At 42.3% G+C, this 23,086-nt stretch overlaps 1 protein-coding gene across 2 annotated transcripts in view; it reads right to left on the reverse strand.

Moving 5' to 3' along the window:
* Window positions 1-6,869: 6,869 nt before the first annotated feature.
* Window positions 6,870-23,086, reverse strand: part of CSNK2A2 (casein kinase 2 alpha 2) — a 42,338-nt gene continuing 26,121 nt past the window's right edge. Inside the window, exons 6-12 of one of the 2 annotated variants that reach the window (XM_012743964.3) lie at window positions 17,639-17,722; window positions 16,785-16,895; window positions 16,067-16,168; window positions 15,454-15,554; window positions 14,478-14,626; window positions 12,983-13,076; window positions 6,870-7,322 (exon numbers count right to left, since the gene is read on the reverse strand). In XM_012743964.3, coding sequence (XP_012599418.1) covers window positions 13,000-13,076; window positions 14,478-14,626; window positions 15,454-15,554; window positions 16,067-16,168; window positions 16,785-16,895; window positions 17,639-17,722 — 624 coding nt within the window. In that variant the 3' untranslated portion in view covers window positions 6,870-7,322; window positions 12,983-12,999. The remainder of the gene's footprint in view (window positions 7,323-12,982; window positions 13,077-14,477; window positions 14,627-15,453; window positions 15,555-16,066; window positions 16,169-16,784; window positions 16,896-17,638; window positions 17,723-23,086) is intronic. The other variant, XM_075995684.1, reaches the window with a different exon arrangement.

Below are 23,086 nucleotides of genomic sequence, written 5' to 3' on the forward strand. Positions count from 1 at the left end.
GAGCATTTACTATGTGTCAGGTGCTACATGAAATGCTTTAGCCTGTATTAATTCATTCAGTTCTCACATCAACCCCCTGAATAATCCAGCCAGGATTTTTGGACACAAGAGTGTGTGGCCTTAGGCACCTTGAACAATCAATAAACACTCTGATGGAAGAAATCAAAGTGTTTGCTTCTCCTAACTTCTCATTCTCAGTGAGTGTTGGCATGAACTGTGTTCGGTTCTTCCTTATGTTGGGGTTTAAGATTTACTGTGATCATGGCCTTGGCTACAGTAAAGATTATTTGGTCAAAGGTTTGGAGAATACAGATTAATGGGTTTGCTCCTATTGTAGACTTTATTTTGGCATACTCCTTGCGGGTTGAAGCTGTCTTCTTCTGTGCATATATCCCCAGGACCTAGCACAGTACCAACATTATGGTAGGCACTCAAGGAACAAATGAATGAGTGGAGAGCCAGATGGTCACCTCAAACACTTACCTTCATTTCAAAAGTAATATAGAGCAAACTAACCTGAAACCATAGATGTCTCACAAAGATAGTCATTAAACACTATGGTTCTCGCATCTTGTTTTCCCTTAACATGACGTATGTAAGAACAAAATACAAGAGGTCTTCTAAAAGTTTACAGAAAATGTGTATTATAAAAAACTATGCATGAATTTAAAAATATTTTGGCGCCAAAATAAATGTGTACTAACTTGTTATCACATGTCTGAACAGGCTCTAGTTTGAGGCAGTAAGAAGAAGAAAGTATTAATAGTTTGGAAAGAGGCCCTACCAGAACAACATGAATGCTGCTAAAATCGAAGCAAGAATAAACATCAAATTTATGGTGACACTTGGGTGGAAGAATGGTGAAAACATTGATGCTTTACAAAAAGTGGTAACAATGTCTCAAGGAAATCAGCAGTTTACAAATGGACAATTCGTTTTCAGCAGAGATGAGATGATGTTGAAGGTGAAGCCCACGGTGGCAGACCATCCACATCAATTTGTGAGGATAAAATTAATCTTGTTCATGTCCTAATTGAAGGGGACCAGTGATTAACAGCAGAAACGAAAGCTAACACCACAGACATCTCAACTGTTTCACTTTACACAGTTCTGGCTGAAAAATTCAAGTCGAGCAAACTTTCCATGCGATGGGTGCCAAAACTGTTGTACCCAGATTGACGGCATTCAAGAGCAAAGCTTTCAATGGAAATTTTAAACAAGTGGGATCCAGATCCTGAAGCATTTCTTTGAAGAATTGCAACAGGTTATGAAACGTGGCTTTAGTGGAACGATTCTGAAGACAATGCACAATCAAAGCAATGGCTACGGAGAGGTGGATGTGGTCTAGTCAAAGCAAGAGCAAAGGTCATGGCAAGAGTTTTTTGAGATGCTCATTTTGCTTGTTGACTTTTTGGAGGCCAAAGAATAACATCTGCTTATTATAAGAGTGTTTTTAGGAAGTGAGCCATAGCTTTAGCAGAAAAATGGCTGGGAAAGCTTCATCAGTCTTCCTCCACCATGAAATGCTCCTGCTCATTCTTCTCATTAAACAAGGGCAATATATGTAACCTTAACATTTGTACCCCCACAAAATGCTGAAATAGGAAAAAAAAAAATTAAGAAAGAATCAGACAACTGACTTGTTTGGAAAAAAAAAAAATTAAAATGCTGAAATAAAAAAAATGGAAAAAAACAAACAAACGGGCAACATTGCAAGAGTCTTGATGGGAAATCATTAGGCCTCCACTTTACAGTCCTGATTTGGCTCCTTCTGACTACTTTTTTCTCCTTAAAGTTTCTTGAAACATCTGTAAAGGCCACCCATTTTTCTTCAGTTAATATAAAAGAGATTGCATTGACATGATTAAATTCCCAGGACTCTCAATTCTTTAGGAATGGACTAAATGCCTGGTATTGTCACTTACAAAAGTGTCATGAACTTGATGGAGCTTCTGTTGAGAAATAAAGTTTATATTTTGTATCATTTAGTTCCATATTTCTAGGAAATTTTTCAAGTCCCCTCATGCCAAGAAAAACCTTGCTAATAAACTGCTGTCATTGATTCGCACAACTAGAATGGAGTGGTCAAAAGTAATATATAAAAAGGGAGCAGAGGCCGGGCTTGGTGGCTCATGCCTGTAATCCTAGGACTCTGGGAGGCTGAGGCAGGCAGATTGCTCGAAGTCAGGAGTTCGAAACCAGCCTGAGCAAGAGCAAGACCCTGTCTCTACTATAAATAGAAAGAAATTAATTGGTCAAGTAATATATATATAGAAAAAAATTAGCCAGGCATGCCTGTAGTCCCAGCTACTCAGGAGGCTGAGGCAGCAGGATTACTTGAGCCCAGGAGTTTGAGGTTGCTGTGAGCTAGGTTGACGCCATGGCACTCAGTCTAGCCTGGGCAACAAAGTGAAACTCAGTCTTAAAAAAAAAAAAGGGAGCAGAGTTCAATGAGGCAGTAAAGCCACTGCAATCTGGGCAGTGGGTGCAGAAGTTCAATTGGTGCAAATTAGGCAATTGAAAGTTGTGCAAAAGGTAAAGTATTGTGAGAGGGGCAAGATAAGAGGTGGTCTTGAGAATGCCATTATGCCATTACTATAAGAAAGGGCTTAGCTTGTTCACTTGCAGCTTGAGTAGAACCCTCAAAGAAGCAGTACTCAGTCCTGTGCCTAACCCAGAATCTCTGACCTGAGTCTTGAGTTGAGGCAGAGTGTGTCACCTTGGTGGGGCAAGTGTCAAAACACAGAGATTATGGCAAGTAAACCAAATCCATGACTTCAGTAATCCCTGTCAAACTGAAGAATAACTTTCAGATTATGGTGATATTAAGATATTTGAAATATTTAAGAGGACCTAATATATTAGATGATCTGATACTTTGAATTTAATTTGAAATGCTTAAAGGAATTTGAAATTAGATCCATGATTTTAATTGAAAAATGTCTAAGAAAATTTGATTAAGCTTATAAACAATGACTGTTTAAACAATTTTAATTTATTAAACTTAAGAATTTAGACTTAGGTTTGTTGGTATTTGAATACTTAGGAAGATTTCACAAGATTTCAGGTCTTTCTTAATTGCTATTGAAAGTGTTTGTACAAATCAAACAGATTAAATATGTGACTGAGTTTGAAATGTCTAAGGAAACTAGGTTAAGTGAGCAAGCAATGTTTTTGGCTTAACCCATTAAGTTTTGAATTAACTGAATATCAATCAAGGGTTAAGCAAAAGTGTTCATATTTATAGACAAAATCAACTAGTCTGTAGCTATAACAAGATTTGTAAATTGATCTCAAAGACACGAGACAAATTAGATTTTTAAGGTAAAGCTTTAATAACTAAGATATTATTTAAAACACCAGTAACTAAGCAACCCTTTCAGTGCATAAAAGCCCTGCTCAGATGCTAACGCCCAGTGGACAGTGTCTGTTCATGGCAGCCCAAGCCCAGAAACTCACTCACAGCACGTGCCCTCGAGACACGCAAGGGACTTGCTACACACCGGAAGGCATTAAACAATTTATTCTCCACCTTTCCTTGCTGACGGGGATGGGGTGTATAGCAATGAGGTGAGGGGCTGTGCCTCTTAGCTGAGAGCAAAGATGGAAGAGTGCCTTGAATGGAGTGTTCCACAGGCAGATGAAAGACAACTACATCCCAGCCCAGCAGTTCCATCCGAAGACCACAGGCTCTGATAACCAGAAAAGAGTCAGTGGTGGGCAGACGGAGCTCCTGCTAATCAGAGAGTGACACCCAAATGGGACTCTGCTAGGCTCCTGTACATTATATTTTAAAATTAACTTTTAAATTTACACACAGTAAAATGAACATTTTGGCGTACAGTGTTGACAAAGGCACCAAGTCATATAACCATTACCACATGTAGGACACAGAACAATTCCATCACCCCCGCCCCTCACGGCGCCCCGGAATCAGGTCATACTAATCAATGTAGCCATCCTTGAGCCCTGGCCAACCATGGATCTGTTCTCCGTCCTCGCAGTTTTGCCTTCTCTGGAATGTCACATAAATGGAATCATTCAGGATGTAGCTCTTTGAGTCTGATTTCTGTACTAAGCACAATGCATTTGAGACACACATTATTCTTATTATTTTTGACACACATTATTTTAATACCATGCAGAATAATATTCTGGAAAGGCTGCTCCCACCTAGGCACCCAGGCCCCCTGGCCAGCCGATATTTTAGAATATCGGCTGGCCCTCAGCATGCTTACTTTTGAAGGCTTCCCCATGGCATTTCAAACACATTAAAATGCAACCATTTTTCATATTTAGGATAACTTTTTTCCCTGTAATTTTTTTAAAGAATCCTTCAAATTTGCCTTTGAAACTATTTATTGTATGATTGTGACTCTTGACTCATTATCATAAAAATATTTTTGAAAGCAAAGATTGAACTTAACAACTAATGAAGTTCACAGGATTGTACACCTGAAGACATTTAATTCCATTTGTTAATTTTTATTGTCAACTTACTATGTTAGAGACAATTTTTTTTTCAGGTCTCAAACATTTCCGTAGTCCCCTGGAAAGCTCACATACCACGGACACCATGTCCCCGTGCTTGATAGAGCTCCACGAGAATCCCATGACTAAAATCACCATGGGGCCAGCCTGCACCAGTGAGAGAAGGCACAGAAGAATGCCCTGTCTAAAAACATCACGTGGCATAGGAATTCTTTTTTAAGATTTTATCCCACATGCATACTGTCCAAAAATGTATGTGCAAGTTTATTCATCACAGTAATACTGAAGAACTAGGAACAACCCAAAGTTTATCACCAATAGATTGCTTCAACTGTGGTACATCACACCATGGAATACCATGCAGCCATGAAAAAGGGTGAGGCAGATCTACACATGCTAACACAGTCATTTTCACAACTAAGTGAAAATACAAGTTGCTGAAAAAGAATGTATAGTCTGATTACATTTCTGTAAAAATGACAATTATTAAAATTTTAAAATGTTAGTAAATGTACAGGGAAAAAATGGGGCAAAGTACAGCAAATTTAAGAGTAGTTACTTCCAAAGGAGGAAAAAGCTTTTGTGTGTGGTTGTTGGTAGGAGGGGGTGGTGGCTTTCGTTATCTGCTTTTCTGTAACATTTGAATTTTTTACCATGAGCACGTTACTTTGTTAATCAGAAAAATGCAATCAATATTAAACAACCAAAACACAAATAGGACTGTTGGAAGTTGTGAACTGATGTTCTGAATCTTCAAGTACACTGAGGATGAGCTCCCGATGGTTCTTGGGGTTAGCCAGCAACTTGCCCCTTCTCGAAGTCAAAACAACCTAAGCAAAAACACCCGCTTCCCCTTCTTCCTACAGCCAAACATTATCCCACCGAACTATAATCATCCACAAAACCCAAGATGATTCGATAGGCTGCAGAGGTTTCTGGAAAATGAGATTTCTACAGTGGGACGTTAAACAGAGCCTTGGTTGAGGAAGGAAATGAAGGACAAAATTATCATTCCAATTTCTACGTGACCTCTAAAGAACTCCCAACCCAATCAACTGTGGATCTGTCCGGACAAGACCCTCCACATCTGGTAAGGACCTCAGATCCTAGCAGGGCAACATGGAGACAACAGATACACGTGCAGACACACACGTGTGAAGCACGTCCTATGGAGGTATTTATACTTATAAGGAGGTATTTCGATGCTGTCCTAGAGATGCAGGAGATTAACAGAAACTTGCAGAGCCTTGAGTCAAAAAGGGCCCCAGGAGAGGGACAGCTTGAGAAAGTTAGGCTGGTGATGGAGCTGGAAAGTATGGAGTCCATCTGCTTGGTGTCCCACTGGCCTTTGGAAAGTCTCCTGGCGGTGGCCCGCGGGTCCCCACGGTCCAGGGGGGCACACACAAGCTCCCACCCTGAGGAACTATGTGGATACCACAGAAGCTGATCTAAAGGACACTACAATGCTGTGGTGGCCCTGAAAAGGGCCTCTTTGCTTTGCCCCCATAATCACACTAGAAACTGGGTGTCCACACGGGGGTTCCCACAGGGGTCAGGACATGCAGCAAAGAGAAGGAATGTTACACGGACCAAGTAGCTCCATGGAAACCCAGCTGGTGCCTTGTCCCCGGGTGTCCGATCTGCCCATGGCTTCTGCTCTCCACGGACAGTGGAGGATGCAAACCAGCAGCCAGAGGCAAGGCTGAGCAGCCACCACTTTCACCGCCCCTGGCTCTGCTGTTTCGGGTCCTCTTGTTTTCTCCATTTAACAAACACAACTAGTGCTGCCATCCCAGCCCCTCACATCTGAGTGGACCACTTTTCCTTCCAGTTTACACATGCTTCAGAATGGGATCAGAAGCAGCCCTTGGATCCAAGACTCTGAACCCCCTCCCGCCTCAGGACAGTGGACTCAACTGTCCTCCAAGACATTTCTGTGTATGGGGGTATTTAGGGTGGGGGTAGGATCAGGAGATGGAATGAAACGTGGAGACATGAGCAAAGGGACAGCAAAGAGAGGGCCAAGGCATCTTCCTGAGTTCATCAGAGGTGACATTTATCTACCACCTACCACAACGGGTGTCTCACCTGATTTGGAAGGGGCTGTCGGGGGAGGACACTGGCCAAGGGATGTGCTCAAGGCAAGGCCCAGCTTTCCTGGCTCACTGAGTTTGACTATTGGCCCATTCCCAGCATTTACACAGCTCTTAACACTTGCCATCTCTATAAAGAGCGTCCTTAAAACTGGCTTTCCTGGCCTCAGGGATGTCCCCTGCTTTCCTTTGGTTACAATCTGGCACAAATGCACTTCTGTCTCAGTCCTCTGCGGCCACAGGTCTCCGTCCATGGCCCCTTCCATACTGAAAACTCTCCATACATTTCTTTTAAAACCTTTTATTCAATAATATATACTTTTAAAATAATAATATGTAACTGCCCGCCATGCCAGGTATTGCCCCGCTCCCCCACCGTGGAGTCTGTGGTCGGCCAGTTAGCGTGGTTTGCTGGAAAAATAGGCAGCCACGGCCACGGACGAGGCAGGGGCGCAGGGGAGCAACAGTAACCAACAACCATTTTGCATACCCTTCACATTTCCCATGCTTTCTGGGTCGGGAGGAAGTCAACAGGAAGCCAAAGGCAAGTGAACCTTTTACATTCGGAAGTGAGGTTTGATATACGGTGGCGGCTGCCCTTCAGCTGGTCTAGTTCGTGCTCGCCAAACCTGCCACCGTTTTGTGTCTGCTCACGGAACGTGATCTCTCTACACACGTTAAGACGTTTGATTTGGTTCTTGTTCTGCTTATGGAAAAGTGGGAGGAACCGCAACAGACCTGGGGAAAGAGACGGGAGGAGGGGAAAGACGGCATTAATCAACCTGAGCGGAGAGAGGGGCAGGCCTCCCCTCTGTGGGGCTTCCTTCCCCGGAGGAGGGCTGGGGACAGAGTGCAAGCTGGCTTTCCTATGCCACTTGTGGAAAGCCTTGGAAGAACTCGCTTTATGATTTCGGGTGACATTCAGTACCCTCTGCCTTCCTCTTCTGATCACTGTAACAGAGGCAGTCTCTAGCACGGCCTGCGTGAGAGGAAGGGAGCGCTCCGGTCGTGCCACGTGTTGCGACCTGGTCTCCTACGCCTTCCCTTGGGTCCAGGACACTGATGTAGAAGCTTCGAAGCCTCTGGACCATTCAGCTCCTCCTCAGACCTGACCTGATTTATTGAGGACATCTTGGGACTAAGAGTCAGAGGACCTGTATCTACCCAGAAAAAGGGCTGAGTCCACTAATAAGGAGCAATAAGTGAGCTTTAAAAATACTTTCAACTCTCCCCTGGAAACAGCTAGCTGTCTGGCATGGCCTGCAAATCTTGTTTCTCCTTCCATGTCCAGCATGGTGAGTGGGTGGTGAGATGCTGGCAGCGGAATTCTAGAAGCAATGTCTCCCAGAACAGGGCTACAACATTAAGGACTATGCACCCAGCAAGCAGTCATACAAAAACCATTTCATGAAAACTTTCTCTGGCCAAAGGAAGGGTGGGCTCCACTGCCTAGCGTTTGAAAAGGGTTGCGTGGCACATAAGGTTAAGAGGTATAGGACTATATTTGCCTTTAAGCACATCAACTGATTTCTAAGCATCCAACTCCAGAGGAATCGGTGAGAAGCAAGCACACTAATTAAAGACACAACCATCTGCCAAACAATAGCATGTGCCTGCATGTGTTGCAAGGAACAGTGTAGGGAGAGATTTTCACAAATGCAGAACACCGGGCCGCAAGGTTAAAAGTCATGCAATAAAACAAGGCAATCCCAAGAAGCAGGAGTCTACGTGGTGTGGCTCAGAAGCAAGTACCAAGAAACAGAACAATCCCACAAGGACACTCCTTCAGTCCCACTTCTGCTAAAGCAAAGTCTTCACACCAGGGTGTGACAAAGATCTTTGCAGTTCATGGTTAATCCCTCCCCTCCCCCAAGAGACAGGCAGTACAAGTTAAGGTCCTCATAGCAATGGTGTCTTCCACTTGGGAAGGCTGGTTATTGTCAACATTTTTATTTATGAAAACAGGATTTAACATGGCATTTTTCTTCCCTCTAAGGGCAGCAGCACGTAAACCATACATCAGTCATCCAGTGATACAGAGGTGGCCAACTGTGTCTGAAGTAGTCATTTGTAAAAGATCACAACCCAGGCAGCAGTGTTGCTTTTCTGCAAACAGAAGGAAATAGAAGGCTCCAAGGTTCTTGAAGATTATTCAAGCTTTCCACTGTATGTCAAGATTTCTGTCCCAACCTCTCAGTCACCATTTACAGCAAGAAGAGCCAGTAAGTAAAAAACTGTTAATTTATTGATTCAAAGTTTTTTGTTTTTGTTTTTAAAACAATCCCCAATACATGCAGTTCAGGGTTAAGTATCACATTTGTAGCACATTGTTGAGTCTCAACACAAAAATATGCATCACCTGTATAATCCCATCACATCTTTCCCAGCCTCTACAATACCTGGTTGGGGGTGTTTTCATTAACACATCCATATAGCTCAAAAGCATGTTGTTACTGGTTTTCTCAGCCAGATGTTTCCCTGCCACTTCTGCTCCCCCAATCCCCACCCTGGGGTTAGTTTTTTTAAAGGCAGGACATCGTTCAGTCTCAATTTATTAAGCTCACTGACAAACTTTGGCTTCTTGTGTGCTCACATGGACCCTGCTTTTGCTTTCAGAAGGGTTTATACTTAAATGACTGTGACTCTGGTCAGTTATTATCCACTCATTTATTGTAGGAGGGAAGTTTGGTTTTTCCTGTGGGTGCTCACGCAGTAACACAGGTTTCTAAACCAATTGTTGAATCTGAACTGGCATTAAAGGAAACTACTAACCGGGCTCTCAGATTTATTTCAATGCATATATAAAAATTCTTCCAGTTGTTGCTTGTGTCCGTCCCAAAGTAGTTCTGCTTCCACCCTTATCAACGCAGCACCTGGGAGAACCTAAGTCATTTCCCTGAGTAGGCACAAGACTGTGAGACCCATGGCACCAGCTCTCTCTGGGTCTCAGCACCTGACTCGAGAGCACCACCTTTCAGCCTCACTGGAATCAACCAGGGGCAGTGCCCTCCTCAGAGCACATTCCAGAACATGAGCTTGGTGCTCTCTAATTTCATCCCCTTGAGAAGTGTGTTTCCTCCTCGAGATCTACCTTTAGATCTTTTTTCTTATTGGTTCCTTTTCTTTTGACATCCCCTCTCCCAGCCACTCTCTCCAAGGCCCCAAGGATTACAGTCTCCTGTATCACTCTGAGAACACCTTCCTCTCTGCAAGGGAATGCATTTGCTTTAAACCTTGGGTACTGACATGTTACAAAATGTCCACGAGGCTCAGCTGAGTGACTGGTGTTTAAGTGCCCCTCTGAACCACACCGGCACTCCCCTCAACGGCACTCCCCTCAACGGTGAGAGCTTGGTCTGCAAGCATGTCATTAATGGCTTCTCCCTCCCAGACACCTACTCTGCCTACAGGGACAAGACAGGAGCAAGGCCAGCTGAGAGCATCCAGGGGAGACTGAACTGCCACTAAACCACAGATGCAAATATTACTTAGCACTTCGTTAGCTCCACTCACACCAAGGGATTTCTCAAAGCAAACCTTGCAGTTATGCTCACTTGGGGCCAACAAACGATGCTCTCTATCCGGGTTTGGCATAGGAACCTTCTGTTGTCACCATACCAAGTCTATGTTCTTGAACATAGGCAGTACCTGAGATGATAGTGTAACACTACCCTGTTCCCCACATTTTTTGCTTTTCTTTAGGAAATAATTAAGTCCTTATCATAGGCACTTTTAACCTGTTATAAGGTAATGAAGCATGAGTTTAAGAAAGAATATGCTAACTGAAAAGGATACTGGGTGGGTAAATTTACCATTTTTTAGTCTAAATATTAGACTCCTACTCCTACACACACGCACACACACACACACCCCTTCTGGAATTCTCCAAGACCATCTCCTACCTCAGGTAAATACCCTAAAATTTTAGGGGTGCTAAGTCCACCTGGACACAAAATGGTTTTTGGAGACAGGTAAAGAGAAGGTCTGGACTGGACTCATTTCAGCTTGAGAAAGAACGGTCAGACCCAGAAGGGAGTGAGCACATCAAACCCAGTCAGTCTAAGGCATGAAGAGAGGTAAAAAGTGTAGGTGTTGGAAACGTGAACTGTGAGCTGAAAAAGGGAAGAATTCCTATGTCAAAGCTGCAGTTACAGAGCCCAAAGACAGGCAGGTTAGCTGTGCTTGCAACTACTAAATCCTGGTCAACGGAGAGAGGGGCTGAGGTAAGTCTTCTCCTCCAGATGCTTTGATTGCCTGTGGGGGGCCAAAGGGAAAGAAACGGCGGCGGGGATCCCGATAACCCAAGACCCTCCAGTAGGCTACTCTCGCCTGGTCCAGACGGGCAACTTAAAAAAAAAAAAAAAAACAGCCAGGCATTACACAAGATATCCATGTGACAAAAACACTCGGACTCCCTTAATTAATATTTTGAAATAAAAAAAGAGGAACGGGTGATAAAGGAGATGGTAGGCAGGGGAGCAGCAAAGACACGCAGTGGCACATCTCCCTGATTATAACCAACGGTTGGGGATTGCTTATAAGGGCACATTAGAAAGCTTCTGATAATCCAAAAACACCGAGTTTTGCTGCCTGACATAGCAGTCTGTTCAGCTGAGAGCTCACGTCTTGTTTTTGATTTTCAGGTAGAACAAATGTTTACATTACTATGCAGAATGTGCAATGCGGACAGGCAGCACTGGCATGAGAACCTTGACTGAATGCATTTCGTAGCTTTGGGATCTCAGTTTTTATTTTTTATCTGTAAACTCAACTCTATAGTAAGAGAAGAGTTTTGTTTGCATTTTAAGTTCCCACAGACCAAACGACAAAAAATAGAATCTACATTTAGAGATAGGACCTGCTACCAATACCAATAAGATTTTATTGGAATATGGAATGTAAACAGATGCTTCAAACAAACAATCTAACCTTATAAAAATGTATGGCATTATTAAATAGTTAATAAAGAAACCCTAAAGTGTGATGTGGTAGACACTCCTAGCCCTAGCCTAGGGGTGTGAGGTCCCCAGAGCTGTGCACAGCTCTGTAGTAGGGCGGGGGACTGCCAGCAAACCATGTTGGTGGTTAAGTCCCCAAAATAAAATCAGCCCTATTTTTTTTTAAACCAAATCTTTCTTTGCTAACGGTAAAGTTAGCACACTGGATCCAAAGCTTAACACTTGTGCCAGGAGCTCCACTTCCTTCCCCAATCCCCTTCTGTGTCCCTCTCCTGTCAGTTACTGAGTTATCAGATGGCTCTGCCCACACAAATCCAGTACCTGCACGTGAGAAAGACTTATCTTTGCCATCACATAAATAAATGTATCACATATCAGAGCTTAAGAACACGTATTACCCTGATTACAATGGGAAATTATTTCTTCCTCGTGGGGATAAAAAGAAGGAATGGGGGATGATACATTTTTTAAAAACAAGTCTTTCCTGAATAAATTCTGATAGGATGTTTGCCCCTCCCCGACCTGCCTGAAGACTGACTTTCCAGCTGTAGCTATGGTTGTGAACACAAGGTCTGTTTGAGACGGGAGCATTGTAATAGGTGCACACGTAGGGAAGTGCTGGGAAACGGTGAGGTTTTCCTTAAAAGGCTGCCAAAAAAAAAAAAAAAAAGGCTAAAAGAAAAAAATAGCAACAAGCTTTTATGGTTAGGCAAATCAACAGAGGTTATAGTGAGCTCCAAGTTATGCACTTAGCATGGAACTTTTGGTGAGGCTGATAGACCTGTTCATGGCATTGCAAGGTTTAAAATGATGCCTCCTGACATCAAAGAGGACTCGTGAAGGTGACTGCAGTTTGCTCCCAAATGAATACATTTAGAGGAAAACTGCAGGGATGAGGTACATTTCCTGGAGAGCTCATGTCATAAAAAAATACATAAAACATGAATTTGTAAAAGAGCTTAAAAAAAAATACTGTCACTGTTTTATTATCTCCTTTTCATAAATGAGGCTGGTGTGTCAGTATAAACTGCTGACCTTTTGCTAAAACTTGAGCCTGAATCTCACTGAAGGAAACTCAGACCACAATGGAATAGATAGGAAGTCAGACATTCAGAGCTTGTTGACCGAATGAGTTAATTCAACAGCGGTGCCCTGTTAAATAAGGTAAATGCACAACAACTCCGAGTCTCTCATCTCCCATGCATTCCAAAGGCAGAGCTCCTTCAGATCCTGAACTACGTGCATCAGCGTGCTGCCACAATGGCAGCTCCCTGTAGACTAGTACTGGGGAGTTTCTTTCTTTTTGACAGACTTTTAGGTCTTTACTCTTCTTTGCGTTTAGAAGGAATGATTAGAATTTCTTTTTATCACACTGTAGTTTTCCTTCAAGATTTGTGTCTGGTTGGTTGGTTTTATTGGCAAGCATCAATGCCGCATTACCCGTCGCTTTCCAGTCTTCATCGTGCTGCCGTGAGACCACTGGGAAGCACAGCATTGTCTGCACAAGGCTGGGACTGCTCCTTCACCACAGGGTCTGCAAGAAAGCAGGATGACAGTCAGCCAATCAGGGCTGGGGAGTGCCGGAGAGAACTCTCTGGCAAAACCCAGAGAGAGACAAGAATGACGGGCAAGCCTGGGTCAGGAGGGCAACAGATGGAGACAGAGAAGTCACAGAGTTCAGGTGACAGAAATACCAGACACTGAAAAATCATCAGGTAAGTTGTTCTTGTAGTCGGCCCTTAATACTTCCACAGAGTATAAACACAATTGCTGAAAGGCATAGAAACTCTAATTTCCCACTGTTCAAAATTTCTACTAATTTTGTGTTCTTTTCTTTGAATACTAACATCATATCTAACCCCTAATTTCTTCAAAGCATGTGTAATAATAAGCACATGCAGGGAAAGGTGGATAAAAACAGCCATTAGAAGACCTAGTAATTTTAAGCAACAGTAGTTTAAAAAATTTTTAATTGAAGTATGACATGTATTCAGAAAAGTAGATCATGAATTACATGTCATATACATCAGTGTTCTTAATTTGATCTAACTCAAAGGGTAAAAATAGCTTTCTGTGCCAGAAACTGCAGAGAGGACATCCGAGTTGTACTTGGGCTGAGGTCTAGAAGGCTGAAGGGTAAAATCTTTTAAATTTGTTGTCTCCTTATGCTTATGGGCCATAGGTTCAAGGACATGGTTAATCTCTGGGGGGAAAAAGGAAAAGAAATGAGAGCACATTGGCCAAGCAACAGGTAACTTTAAGGGCTGAAAGTTTTCATCTTCATTCAGAGAGTGAATTGAGACAAGTTGCTTAATCTCCCTGCTCCCCAGTCCCCTTCCCGACTGGACTCAAATATAGGGTATTATTATGAGGCAGTGTACTTGAAACACAAGTTACCAGTGGGAAGAACACCATGTGTGCAGATCAACAAGCACATGAAGCAAAGTACACGCATGCTCCTGAGGGAAGCATGAGCAGCCAGCAGCTCAGCCGGGATTTCAGGGAGGGCTCTGCACACCTGCTTCCCTTTCCTCAAATTCCTTTCACCCATCCATTTCCTTGTTTAGAAATAGTCTATGGTTATCTTATGGCTTTCTAACTAATTACTTGTTTTTTGAGGGTAGAAATAATCTTTGATTACATTTCTACACCACAAATGTATATATTTTAAAACAAATTTTAGACACGTGATCTATTAACTCAGAGTGACAGGGAGTGGTCAAACGGATGACTCAGGGGAGCTGGAATAAGCAAACGCCATTGGCGACCAAGAAACCAAGGTGCAAAGCTGTTCAATCCTCTACAACAAATAAGGCCAAATTCCAAGGATGAGCCAATGTAAATACCTGGAATTCCCTTCATTGCCTCAAAGATAAAGGGTAGAGGACTCTTTCCCTTAATAACACAGCCCCTGAAATAGTCCCTGCAGACTCACAGAAGTATGGGTGCTCCATAGCCTCTTTGGCAGTCAATCTCTGTTGATGGTCATATCGCAGAAGTTTGTCCAGAAGATCTAGGGCTTCGGGGCTGACAAGGTGTCTGTTCTCACTATGGATAAAGTTTTCCCAGCGTTTCCGTGAATGTCTGAGAGGAAAAGTGAAGGATTAGTATTCTAAGATTAAATTTAGCAAGAATCCTTATCTATTAGGGCTAAAGCCAAAAAAATTTTGGAATACTGCATTGATTACGAGCTTGTTAAATTTCATTGTTATTTTTTCATTCTTAACCCTCCACAGTTATAGCATAACATCCTAAAACAAAACAGTGCTCTGTGATTAGATGAACAGAATTAGCTGAAACTTCTACATCTGATTTCAAATTTGTGAAACCTTCCTTAGATTACTCTTTATGCCCCAGGCTTTTAGGCAATTCTGGGTGAGACATGGAGGTGTAATTTTTATTGATCAGCAGATGTATTTAGAGACTGGCCCCAGAAACATGGAGGTTCCATAAAATACTTTTTGATTTGAAAACTGTCAGCATAACATTTACTTTTTAACACAATTGCATCATACCTGAAAATTCAATGTGTTTTAAAATTTGCTGTCTTATACAAAATCCATTACAGAGAATGAGAAGAAACAGTAAGTCTTTATTCAAAGAAGTATTATAGCTTTCCAAGATCTACCATTAAAATTAAGCATACGCTATACCAGAAAGCTTTTTTCTCTAACATTATGATTTTGTTTTCCATTTTCTATAGATAAACAGCTATTTCTCAGAGAAGTGAAATGATTAGAAGACACATGTAAACAATGTGCAAATATCTCAAAATAAAATATGCATGGGGGAAAAAAGGATTTTCAATTTTGAAATGATTAAAAAGGGGAAAGAAAGTGATTTTGGCTAACCTTTCCACTTCTGAAATGGGGTAAGGTAAAGCCCTCTTTCTCTCTCTCTCCCTTACTTACTGTCCCAGGATATCGTTGAAGTGTGGATCTAGGTCTATGTGATACTTCTTCAGATACCCATACAGCTCATCTGTACCCAGAACCTTGGCAATGCGAACAAGCTGAAACACAAAACAAACTGACCAAATCACTGAGCACAGAACTCACTGCAAGCCCGTGAGGATGCTGTACCAGGGAATCGGAAGACTTCCACACCACTGAATCTCCAAGGACCAGACACAAAGCTGAGACTACGGTAGGCAATCAGACCCAAGGACATGAAATTCACATGAATGCAAATTTCCAAACCGTCTTTAAACTGATCACACAACTTATGATGATAATCTTCTAGAAGCTGCTGAGTACGGAGGCATCATAATCTTTCTAGTTTTGTAAGAAACGGGGTGCACCTGACTTGTTCACAGATTCCCTTTGGAAGTCTGGCATAGATAGCCATTATCTGTCAATCTGGGACCTGATAACTACACACAGAATTTTGTGAAATTCTTTACCTTGAAGAAAATCTAATATTCAGACACTGAAAGAGATTTAGTGGCTCAAGGACATTATCTCAGGATGCTATTTTCTAGGTATTCACCCCTAAATAAATAAGAACCGGATGGTGTTTGCTCACCTGGTCATAGTTGTCCTGTCCATGGAAGAAGGGTTCCTTTCGAAAGATCATGCTTGCTAACATACAGCCCAAACTCCACATGTCCAAGCTATAGTCATACATCTGAGAAATAAGGACAACCAGTTAGCCAAGGGTGTTAGAAACTGATCTGAATTTCTGCCTTGCATTTCATTTTTGTGTGTATATATATATACACACACACATATATATATATTTTTGAGACAGAGTCTCACTTTGTTGCCCAGGCTAGAGCGAGTGCCATGGCATCAGCTTAGCTCACAGCAACCTCAAACTCCTGGGCTCAAGCAATCCTCCTGCCTTAGCCTCCCGAGTAGCTAGGACTACAGGTAAGTGCCACCATGCCTGGCTAATTTTTTCTATATATTTTTAGTTGGCCAATTAATTTCTTTCTATTTTTGGTAGAGATGGGGTCTCGCTCAGGCTGGTTTCAAACTCCTGACCTCAAGCAATCCGCCAGCCTTGGCCTCCCAGAGTGCTAGGATTATAGGCGTGAGCCACCACGCCTGTCCATTTTTGTATATATTTTAGAAATAAAGTTCCTTCCCCCTTCCATGAAAAGTGGCTGAGAAAAACTAAAATTAGCATTTTGGGGTGTAATAAATGGGTTTTCAACATATTCAAACTGACTAATAAACAGCAAACCAGAAAAAGCCCTAAGTATAAAAATAACCCAGAGCAGCTCTGCTAACAAGTATACCTGATAGTCCACAAGGAGCTCTGGTCCCTTGAAGTACCTTGAGGCTACACGAACATTGTACTCCTGAGCAGGATGATAGAACTCTGCCAGACCCCAATCTATCAGTCGTAGCTACAAACAGGACAGAAATAAAACATGTGAAAGGAGTGGTTCTAGACAGAACAAGGCCACATCACATTAGGTAACAAGTATCTGGCCACAGAAAAAAATCTGAGGTGGTGCACTGGTTTAAAAAATGACACTTTTAGCAATGCATAAGAGGTCATTTCTAGAGCAGAGCGCTCAGAATGCTTTTTTAAAAAAATCTCTAGATAAATAGAGCTCAGCCTTTTTTTTTTTATGCCATCATATGACTTACATGAGCAATGCATTCTCCCATGATTCACAGCTTTTTTATAAGCTCCAGGCATAAGTGAAAAGGGTTGGGAACACATGCTCCACACTCTTGGCGTGAAGCACTGCTCTAGCTTTTCATTAATCTAATACTAGCTGATCTATTTACTAACATATCAAAAACAGGAGAGACCCAAGTGTCCTTTTAAGGCCAGGCAGACTGGTCTGCGGGTCATTAAGAAGTGAGTAGAAACCACCAGGTGTAGTTTCTTTCTGAGGTCTTCCAGAAAACTATGACCAAAATAAAATGAATAACTACAGTCAGGGTCATCTGTCTACTTTCCTCGTGTACTATGCCGTGCAAAGTAGAAACCAACACTGGAGACTGGAGGAACAACTGTAACAAAAGTCACCAAAAATCCCCAGCATGGGTCTACAGAAACCATCTTGGTACTGGACAGCTTTCTGGTCTGCCCTAAGCCTTCTAATGAAGGCTTGTGGCTGCCTGGCTATAATGGTACCTTTTTCTGTTGGTGATCTATCATGACATTGTGAGGTTTCACATCCCTGTGCATGATTCCCTTGCTGTGGCAGTAATCCAGAGCCTATTAGGTAGAAAGCACAGAGAAAAGTAAGCAAACCCTCTACCACCCCCCCCCAATGCAAGCATATTCTTATTATTTGTGATACTTGAATAGAGTCTCCCAAGGGGCAGCTTACTGCCTGTAATGAAAGAGAAAAAACCTGCTTCAGAAGCCACCCTTGGTCTCTGTGCACAATGCAGCTGGCAGAAAGGGGGCTATGGAGGGAACACCAAGGGCTATGATGAAAGTTTCTTCAAAAAGGGGGAATGATAAATCAGATTTGGGAACCTCACTACAGTTGCCTCTCAGTGATTCAACGGACATGCTAGAATCCATGTGGACACAAAGAATGACATTTAAATGTACCTTTTAACATGCCTTGTTTTTTACACAAGTTTCCCATCTGAGTTTTCTAGATTAAAACATGTTAGTATTTTCCTTAAATACAATCCCTGATCCAGTTTGCCTTTAAGAATTATATTATCAATCTAAGGGAGAAAATTGCTTCCTATAAGATCACTGATACGTAGATAAGATTTTTAAGTGTATATATAAGTCAATGGTTTTAAGTAAATTAAGTAAGAGCTGTACAACCATCACCACAAGCCAGTTTTAGAGGATTCCTATTACCCCCCAAATATCCCTTAAGCTTGTGTGCAATCAATCCCCACTCCTAACTACTCCCAACCCCTTCACCCTGCCCTGCCTCTAATCACTCATCTGCTATTTGTTGCTACAGATTCGACTTCTATGGACATTTAGAAAATAAAATCATACATGTACTCTGTCTACCTTCTTTCGCTCAGTATAATGGTTTGTTTTTTGTTTTGTTTTGAGACAGAGTCTCACTCTGTTGCCCTAGCTAGAGTGCCATGGCATCAGCCTAGCTCACAGCAACCTCAATCTCCTGGGCTCAAGCAATCCTTCTGCCTCAGCCTCCTGAGTAGCTGGGACTAGAGGCATGCACCACCAAGCCTGGCTAATTTTTCCTATGTATTTTTAGTTGCCCAATTAATTTCTTTCTAGTTTTAGTAGAGACAGGGTCTTGCTCTTGCTCAGGCTGGTTTCCAACTCCTGACCTTGAGCGATCCTCCCGCCTTGGCCTCCCAGAGTCCTAGGATTATAGGCGTGAGCCACCATGCCTGGCCCAGTATAATGTTTTTGAGATTCATCTAGTTCCTTTTTTCTTTCTAAGTGGTATTGCATTGTATGAATGTGCTAGATGACAGACATTTAGGTTGTTTCTACTTTTTGGCTATCATGACTAAGTTGTTCAGGGGACATATGCTTTCATTTCTCTTGGGTAGATTCACAGGGGTAGAGGTCTTTGTTATACAGTAAGTTTATGTTTAACTTTGCTTTTTCTTTTGAGACAGAGTCTCATTTCATTGCCCTGAGTAGAGTGATGTGGTGTCAGCCTAGCTCACAGCAACTTCAAATTCCTGGGCTCAAGTGATCCTCCTGCCGCAGCCTCCAGGATAGCTGGGACTACAGGCGAACTCAACATCTGGCTAATTTTTCTATTTTTAATAGAGATGGGGTCTCACTCTTGCTCAGGCTGGTCTCAAACTCCTGAGCTCAAGCAATCCTCAGTCTTGGCCTCCCAGAATGCTAGGATTACAGGTGTGAGTCACTGCACTCGGCCTTATGTTTAACTTTTAAAGAAACTGCCTGTTTTCCAAAGCGCTAACCATTTTATATTCCCACCAGCAATATGAAGGTTTCAGTTTCTATACATTCTCACCAGTAATTGTAATTTTTCATCTTTTTTTTTTTTGAGACAGAGTCTCGCTATGTTGCCCGGGCTAGAGTGCTGTGGTATTAGCCTAACTCACAGCAACCTCAAACTCATGGGCTGAAGAGATCCTCCTGCCTTGGCCTCCCAAGTAGCTGAGACTATAGGTGTGTGCCATCACACCCAGCTAATTTTTTCTATTTTTAGTTGTCTGGCTAATTTCTTTCTATTTTTAGTAGAGATGGGATCTTGCTCTTGCTCAGGCTGGTCTCGAACTCCTTACCTCAAGTGATCCTCTTGCCTTGGCCTCCCAGAATGCTAGGATTACAAGCGTGAGCCACCATGCCCGGCCTGTTCATCTTTGTGATTAAAGTTTTACCAGTGGGTGTGAAGAGGTAATCTCACTGTGGTTTTGATTTGTATTTCCAAAATGAGTGATGAAGCAGAGCACCTTTTTAGGTGCTTATTGGCTATTATATCTTCTTTGTAGAAATGTTGATTCAAATCTTTCATTTATTTGGGTTAACCTTTTTTTTTTTTCATATAAAAATTTGCTCCTAAATCTCCCTTTCCCAACACAAGAACTATTTTCATAAGTTTCAGAGTCAGGGTCAGGTGTGGTGGCTCACACCTGTAATCCTAGCACTCTGGGAGGCCGAGGCGGGCGGATTGCTTGAGGTCAGGAGTTCAAAACCAGCCTGAGCAAAAGCGAGACCCCTGTCTCTACTATAAATAGAAAGAAATTGGCCAACTAATATATATATATATATAGAAAAAATTAGCCGGGCATGGTGACGCATGCCTGTAGTCTCAGCTACTCAGGAGGCTGAGGCAGAAGGATTGCTTGAGCCTAGGAGTTTGAGGATGCTGTGAGCTAGGCTGACACCACGGCACTCACTCTAGCCTGGACAACAAAGCTAGACTGTCTGAAAAAAAAAAAAAGGCACTTGAATCCTACACAAGGCCAATGATACACTCCTCAATAATGACAGCAGCTCATAATTATATGATGCCTACTATGTGCAGTGCTCTTGGTGGAGTTTCCCATGGAACCACATCAGGATTCCTCACAACCCCATCGGCACTGTTGACATTTTGGACCAGACAATTCTTTGCTGTGGGGAGTTGCCTTGTGGAAAAGAAGATGTTTTATAGAATCCCTGGCCTCTACCGACCCATTGCCAGTAGAGCTTCTCCAACTGTAAAAACCAAAAATAGTTCAAGACTTTGTCGAATGTCCCCTGAGGGGCAAGCTTGATCTGGTTGAGAAACACTGAGCTAAACTGTAGTAGGCATCTCACATTGGAGGAATACATAAGCCAAAGACCTAGGATCAGCATTCCAGGAAAAGCTTCCCTGGTCTGTACCAAATTTTGCTTTCCCAGATACTATGTACAATGCTTTTTATTTGATGATCAAGAACAGGCAATACTACACTATGGTGATTTTTAGAATCTTCACAGGAGGAGATACTGAAGAGAAAGACCCAAGAGACCCCTTCAGGATGTTCGTAATATTCCTACCAGCCCTGTCCTACAGAACTTTCTGCAACAGTGGAGATATTCCATATCTGCACCATTCAATATGGTAACCACTAGCCACATGAGGCCACTGAACACCTGAAATGTGGTTAGTGTGACAAAGGAACTAAAATTTTAAGTGTAAACTTAATTTAAATAGCTACCTATGGGGAGCAACTAATAACTATACTGGATAGTGTAGCCCTATGTAGGTCTGGGCGAAGGTTTTACATAATGAAAAAAATCCCCCAAAAAAGTATATTTATGATTTATTCTCTTCACTTACATTCTACTTCAATTTATTTATTGTTTTCTTTGTTTTAGAATAATCATGACAATCTTCCAAAGTGCCTTGGCAGAGCTTTATGAAACCAGGAGACAGACCCCACCATCCGAATCAGAAGAACAGCCACTGCTGCAAAGTAGCAAGTCTCTGAGCAAAATCACACCTGAGCCCTCACCCTCAGTTTCAATGAAGTTAAAGATTTCCTCTTCCCCACTCCTCATTTTCTTTTCAAAGAGAAAATTTACTAAGAGTCAATTCTGCTATTTTGCCTAGTCTTTGCCCAAAGAAAAAACTAATTAGGATCACAATACCTGGCATGTGAAAAATACCCAACGAAAGAAAAGGCTGAACAAATACAGTAAGTTAATTAATTCTTTTGCCCAGTTCCCTAGTCAGACTCCCTGTGGAGTTACTGACATGCTTTTAAATTCCTTGGGGAATTATTTCAGTTTTAAAATCTGGTACAGTTTCTGACCATTAAGCATGAAAGACGTTTCTCAAGTTTCATCTGGGATGCTATCCCTCATTAGCAGATAGAAGTAGATGCCCTTACTGCCTAGCTGCCACCTCCAGAAAGTAGAAAGGACATCAGACACTGAATGACAGCTGCATGCCCAGCCTGGGAAGACCTGCATTATAGGGATGTCTTCACTTGATCTAAGGGTGAATGTGCTAGGTTATAAATCTTTACCTTTGGTGTTAGCTAAAAGCCACAAAATCTCACTGCTACCTTACTTAAAAACAACTAGTTGTGAGATTTGGATTATAGCTCTCTTAGGGTGAGTGCATGGGCTTCTTTGGGAAGCATCTCCAGGAAAGGAGCTTGCCTGACAGGTCCCAGAACCACAAAACTGCGAACCTCCTCCACACCAAGGCTTCAATTCTAGTCTGGAGTGGATGTGGACAAAGGTGGGATAAATCAAGCTCTACTTCCTTGTCTTTCTGATCTCACCGACAAAAAGAAGACCCATTAGACAGTGAACCCTTGAATCTACCACCTTGGCTCTCACTAATGACAAGTGCTCATAAGAAAACACACTCATCATTTCATAGAGCTAGTCTTCAAATTCCCATTCCCTAAAGCCCAGCCTTGATTCACCCTGGTATTTAGTTCACGCAACTGTTCACATCCCATCAAAACTCCATCTTGGCAATTTTATTCAATAATGCCAGTACCTTACATAGTCTTCTCTTATTTCAGAGTTTCTTAAATCAAGGTCTACAACTCCCCTAAAACTTCATGCAATAATGTACATTTATACACGCATTTTGGGAAGAAGTTCATAGCTTTCATCAGGTTCTTAGTAATCTACGATCCTAAAAATCTAGGTTCCAATTGGTCTATTCCATTTTATAAACTTTTTTTTTTGAGTCTCACTTTGTTGCCCAGGATAGATGAGTGCCATGGCGTCAGCCTAGCTCACAGCAACCTCAAACTCCTGGGCTCAAGCAATCCTTCTGCCTCAGCCTCCCGAGTAGCTGGGACTACAGGCATGCGCCACCATGCCCGGCTAATTTTTTCTATATATATATATTTGTTGGCCAATTAATTTCTTTCTATTTATAGTAGAGACGGGGTCTTGCTCTTGCTCAGGCTGGTTGAGAACTCCTGACCTCGAGCAATCCGCCCGCCTCAGCCTCCCAGAGTGCTAGGATTACAGGCGTGAGCCACTGCACCCAGCCATATAAACTTTAAAAAAAAATGTATTTCTTTATATAAGTGTTTACCTAGACAAACTAAAAATGACCATCACTCCACCAATCAGTAATGGTTTGAAATTTCACAGTGCTTGGAAGTCTCTTAGACGATCCACCCATCACTTTTTCCTGCATTAACCAGCCAG

This window comes from Microcebus murinus, chromosome 20, assembly GCF_040939455.1.
Source record: "Microcebus murinus isolate Inina chromosome 20, M.murinus_Inina_mat1.0, whole genome shotgun sequence".
NCBI lineage: Eukaryota > Metazoa > Chordata > Mammalia > Primates > Cheirogaleidae > Microcebus > Microcebus murinus.